Genomic DNA, 5,479 nt, shown 5'->3' on the forward strand with positions numbered 1-5,479 from the left:
TGTATGGTTTTGTACTTTAAACAACTAGGCCAAACCTGTTATTTTTTGTTTGGTTGGGGCGGACCATCGACATACATACATACATGTGCCGACACTTTGCGCCCTGTTTTATAAAATGTAGTGTTAAAAATAAATGTTTTTGCTCAATTACTGGAATTTCTTTGGTTAAGACAAAAGTGAGGAATAATCATTTACAAGTTATTTGTACAACAGGCCCATTTTAAATCCCAACAGTTTCTTAGCAGACAATAGAAATGTGTTCTTTACTAACTTTACTTGGTTTGAAAATCTTACTAAAATAAACTTGAGTGCCGTATTGCAAAACCCAATCATACTTGTTATGTAAACATTAGCTTTGTAGATATTTCTTACAGATATATATTTGTGTGCAACAAAAACCAAACTTAAATAATTTGTCATTCTTTATTGAAAAACAACAAAATACAGGTATACAGAAGTGTGGGAAAATGATAATGTGAAAGTATTGCACTATAAATGAAGTGAGATGAGATGAAGGTGAGATGAAGGTGGATGCCAGCGGGCTGGACGCCGGACGAGGAAACCTGGAGACGGATCGCTCAGACAGGAAGGGAAGAGCTTCCTCTTACCTTGATGGAATTAAAGTTAGCCGTCGTCTGAACGCCCAACCGTACGGTCTGAGGTCAAAGGTCACAGGAAACACACACCAGTCAGCAGTCATACAGATGCATAAAAATAACTGTAGCCATGGCAACCAGCTGACATGTCCCCACTTTCACCAGCACCTGGTGCCTGCCGGGTCACCTGAATTCCTGTGTGATGTCAGCACGGTCGGCCGTGACTGCTGCCATCAGAGGTGACCTCTGATCAGCTGAATGAACTCACCTTCCAGGGTGACGCCGTGTTAGAGTCGGCTTCATCCTGTAAACAAACAAACAAACAAATGAGTGGTAACATAAACACCACGTCTGGTTCTGGTGGAGGCGGAGGACAACATGCACCTTTCCAGGAGCAGAACCCAGATGTTCTTGTTGCTACAAACAGAGACGAGCAGAGTTAAACCAGGAAGTGAGAGGGACCAGCTGCTGCAGACAGGTGACGCTCACCTGAGCCTGAACCATAGGAGCCTCCTCAGCCATCAGACCTTCTGACTCCAGTTCAGATGCCACCTTGTTGATGTCCCTCAGGCGGGACTCGTTGGCCTTCAGGTCCTGCAGGACAAAAGCACCTGCTGATTACCTTGTTGCGTTCGGTTTAACAGGTCTGGTGTTAGAACGTGGTGGATAAGAATGTTCTGACGGGCCGAGGGTTCTGAACTCACCCTGCAGGACTGGGCCTGCTCCTTCAGGGCCTGGATGCTGCTGCCGTAAGCCGACAGGTCCGACATCAGGGCCTCGTGCTTCTTCAGGAGAGCCTGTGGAGCAGAACATCAGAACCTTCAGCTCGTCTGACACAAGTGGAGCTTTCTCGCAGCGATGGTCCAATCGGATCCGCCACCGTAAAACAAACCCTGCTCAGTTCACCGCAGACGTAGCTCTGCGGGTGTTTAGTGGAAAAGCGTGAGCCTTCTGCCGGCAGCCACGTGTCATGGCTGCTCTGCAGCGGGAACACACATCACAGCTTGTAAACCGTTTGAAATAAGAGCGACGGGAACACGTTTGTCATCACTTCCTGTGCGAGGCCAGCACTTCTACCCCTAACCCATGAGACGCTCAAACGAGCAACGACGTCTGGTAGACAACCGAAGGAAATGACAAATACAGAAACACTAATTATGAAGGACTGGAAAGAGAGCAAAGAAAAGCGATTGGAGTTTCTCAGGAAGGGACTTCCATACCTCGGCCAAGTCCTCGTCTTTCCCTTAGTCTGGACTTCCAACGATGGGCTCCTTCTCCCTCATCCAGGACTCGGCCTCATTAGCATCCGCAAAGTACTGCTGGGCCTGCAGAGAGTCCTCCAGGTCCTGCCTCCTCTGGGACGCCTTGGCCTTCAGCGTGTCCCAACGTCCATGAAGCTCCCACAGTTTAGTCTTCACTTCCTCACCAGCGAAGTGACCTGGACCCAAAAAAAGTGAGCCAGAACCTGCAGACACCTCAGAAACATGTCAGGACCAGACCTGCTCTACCTTCTTCCACCATGGTCTCTCCTTTCTGGGTGACAGCCTTGATGCGAGGTTCATGACCTGTGATCTCAGCCTGCAGAGCCTGGTGCTTCTTCAGCAGGTTCTGGACACCAATCAGGTCCTTCCCTGAGGACACATGTTAGAGTTCAGCATTATGCAGTAGACAGACCAGTTTAACCCAGGGGTTTCTTTCTTCTACAATCTGCTCTTTAACTGTATTATTTCCTGCTATTTCAGCTGTTAACTTTATTTTTTCTCTAAGTGTTTTTCTCCCCAGAAGAAGCTACAATGATGTTTTGCTGAGCTGTGGTGGCCTCATGGAGGGGGCCATCGGCTAGCACACTGCTGCTAACCACTTAAACATTCTCCCTCTCCTGATAGTAACATTTTACTTTCTTTGATGTTGGATGTGCTACTACTAGTTTACCCGTTTAATTATAGATTCACTAGGATAAATACAATAAAGTTTATCTCTTGCCAAATAGAATATTTACTGTGGCGAGCCCGTGAAGAGGTGTCGGAGAATGCGACAAATTTGTCTGTTAAAAAGTCTGTTATGTACAAAAAACACAATATCATCACACTATTTTGGACCGATACATGACGGTCAGGTCCAGCTTGGGGAGAAAATATGACACGTCTTTCAGGATGGACTTCATCTTTGGTAGCTGGCGAAGCCGGGAAAAGCAGGATCTAACCACCTGGCTAATGTGGGAGTCCATCCGCATCTCTGGGTCCAAAACCACCCCCAGGTTAGTGATGGTTGGCTTCACTAAGCTGCAAAAACAGGGTTGCAGGACAGGACTAACTGCAGTGGGAGAGGGAGGAACAAATATTCCAGTTATAAATATTAAATATTTGAACAAATAAATATTTGTTAAAAGGAAGAAACTGATGATGACTTTAAGATTAGAGGAATGTTCTAGAACGGGTCTGGAACCAACGATGGCCCTTTGGATCAAATTTGGATTAAAAAAATAGCTCATGATTTTATTTATGGATGGAATAAAAATACAGGTTTTAAGCATCTTCTCAGTATCTTCATGTTGCACGACTTTCCACAGCAGAAGGACACAAAAACTGCCAGAATTATGATTAGAAAGATTTACGTTTTAATCTCAGAATCCCAACTTTTCCCAGAATCTTCACATTATTCTATGAATTCAGAGAAAATATACATTTTTCAGAGGTGTCGCTCCCCTGTTGTGGATATTTCTCAAAATTCAACCATTTTTTCTTTTCAAAAGCTTTAGTAAGAGTTTGGACTCTAAACAAGTTTTACTTTGCAGACTGCTTGTCTACACCTTCATCAGATCTGCTCATAATAAAATATTTGGGTTATATTTAATGCCCAGGAAGATGCTCTTCCTGGGCATTAAGTTATCAAAAACAGATAAAAGTATTTTTTACCATAATTTTAACTGCTATCAGCTGATAAAAATAATAAAAAACAGCCTGATCATTAAAGGGGTGTAAGTGAAACCGCGCGGATCACACAAACCATCATGCTGTCTATATGACTTTGAAAATATATAGTTTAATTACAGTTTGATTTATTTGACATCTGTATAATGTTTATTATTTTGTTTTTTCCCCCTAAATGCCTAACGTTTTAGTTTTACATGAATATTAGTCATTCATCACAATACATAAAGTTACACATTTTAAATTTTAATAGGGGAAGACTGCAGGAGGGAGCGGTAAAATACAGAAATCCCCAGCAAAAACAAGAAACTTTACAAGTCTGATGAAACCCGCTGGAGTTCCTTCAGCAGGCCTGGTGGCAGCTACAACGACCCAGTGGCTGTGCTTGGTCAATGTTATCGAGCTCAGTCCGGCTCGGCCGTGAACGAGCCGAGGCGACATCCTGCTCTGCTTAAAAAGAGGTGTTATTTTCCGCTTCAGAAGAAGCGTCCGTGTTTTACGCTTTCTCAGAGACATGTCACGTTGCTAAGTTGCGCCGCGCGCTAACACGTCAATAGTGCAGCGTAGCCTGCTCGAGGTTTTAAGGGTTCAGATGAAAACACCCTACCACTCAGGCTGCTTACACATCGATATTAAGTTGTCGCTGTTGCGCTCACGCCGTAATACGGTAGATGCGGTTAAAGTCAGACATGAAAAACTCCACGAGCGGTCAGACCGCGCAGCAGCTAGGCGCAGCAAGTAGGCGCCGGATCGGTCAGGCTGCCCGGCCTGACCGCTGGGGGTTACGGGATGGAAGAATGGACACAGAAGTCTCCCTCTTAGCGCTCCGTCATATTTCAACCCATTTTTATCTTAAATGCACTGGGTTTTACCCTATTACCCATCTAAATATGCCCTATTAATTATTTTACCGTATTTTACATTTAAATTTCATGGTTAAACAGTACATGCTACATGTTAAACTGATAGTTAGCTAGCTACTTCGGTAAACTCAGCTAGTTTAAAGGTGGCAGTGACGTAAAATACGAATATAGATTTTAACTTACCGAAAAAAATGAAGTGGAGACTCCTTGGACGCTCTATTAGTGCAATTAATACCACTGCAAGTCATTTTGTCCAACAATTGCACCAATAATATCCAAAGAAGAATACACAAACACAGAGACTCAAAATGCCGGAGCAGTTTCCAAGCCAGACCGAGGCTGTACTGAGGCCTTTCCACGGAGCTAGCTCTGTGGTCACGTGGGTCTGAGGCGGCGGTCACGTGTGTCGGATGCTCATTAATTATACAGAATTTTGGGCTTTCAATACACTTAAACAGAAGAGTGAGAAAAAAATTCACCCCCCTCAGAGATGTCATGAGTATAAACTAGATAATTTAGACAAAAAACATGTTTTGGCACCAGGCTGTAAACATGTTTATTTCTGCTGTGAAATCGGCATTTTTAACATGGGAGTCAATGAGGATTTGCTCGCTTCTGGCACCAGCCCCCAGCGGATGAGGGTGGAACTGCAATTTTTCTTACTTCCGGGATGGGACCATTTTTAGAGCGGCATTGTGGGGGCTTGGTCAAGCATAAGAAATGCAAAACACTGATTCAGCTCTTCAACACAAGCACTATAGTCATCTTTGAGCTTAATATGCTCTCATAATTCATTTTCAGAAGACAACTGTCACTTGGACAATGTCATATTGTGAGAATTTAAAGTACCCACAAGGCCTGGCACTCCAGCTAATGAAAGTAATTGTCATCTGCCCCCATCTTAAAAAATGATTATGTCTCTTTGTGATTGGTCTGGCGTCTCATTCAGAAAATCATCATGTAGATGAGGAGACTGCCCGTCCATCACAGAGTCAGATTCATGACTTGCGTTTGACTTTGGAAAGTGAGTTTGATTGATGACTGTTTCATTTTCTCATTACTCAAGATTGGATGAGGTTTGTCATTCAAG

The 5,479-nt window shown here is 43.9% G+C and overlaps 1 protein-coding gene across 3 annotated transcripts; it reads right to left on the reverse strand.

The window, feature by feature from the left end:
- Nucleotides 1-409: 409 nt before the first annotated feature.
- On the reverse strand, nt 410-4,749 carry LOC139066397 (spectrin alpha chain, non-erythrocytic 1-like). Of its 3 annotated transcripts, XM_070548945.1 has the most exons (8): nt 4,573-4,749; nt 2,105-2,227; nt 1,817-2,034; nt 1,301-1,393; nt 1,086-1,190; nt 981-1,013; nt 865-900; nt 410-656 (listed from the first exon to the last, which is right to left on the reverse strand). In XM_070548945.1, exons 4-8 carry the CDS (start codon nt 1,364-1,366, stop codon nt 579-581), a joined length of 318 nt encoding a protein of 105 aa, XP_070405046.1. In that variant the 5' UTR covers nt 1,367-1,393; nt 1,817-2,034; nt 2,105-2,227; nt 4,573-4,749; the 3' UTR covers nt 410-578. The 3 variants fall into 3 exon arrangements, with proteins under 3 accessions (XP_070405046.1, XP_070405044.1, XP_070405045.1); XM_070548943.1 differs by having other exon boundaries at nt 552-656; nt 865-1,013; XM_070548944.1 differs by lacking the exon at nt 4,573-4,749 and adding an exon at nt 2,803-2,909 and having other exon boundaries at nt 552-656; nt 865-1,013.
- Between the last annotated feature and the right edge of the window lie 730 nt (nt 4,750-5,479).

The sequence above is a fragment of the Nothobranchius furzeri genome, chromosome 2, assembly GCF_043380555.1.
Source record: "Nothobranchius furzeri strain GRZ-AD chromosome 2, NfurGRZ-RIMD1, whole genome shotgun sequence".
Taxonomy (NCBI): domain Eukaryota; kingdom Metazoa; phylum Chordata; class Actinopteri; order Cyprinodontiformes; family Nothobranchiidae; genus Nothobranchius; species Nothobranchius furzeri.

What these genes read in the sequence shown, in the direction of transcription:
- LOC139066397 (XM_070548943.1), bottom strand. Translation starts at nt 1,366, where the DNA reads ATGTCGGACCTGTCGGCTTACGGCAGCAGCATCCAGGCCCTGAAGGAG. An exon ending in CTCCTATGGTTCAGGCTCAG is followed by an intron (nt 1,014 to 1,085) that starts GTGAGCGTCACC and finishes CTCTGTTTGTAG; the next exon opens with CAACAAGAACATCTGGGTTC. An exon ending in ACACGGCGTCACCCTGGAAG is followed by an intron (nt 657 to 864) that starts GTGAGTTCATTC and finishes CTTTGACCTCAG; the next exon opens with ACCGTACGGTTGGGCGTTCA.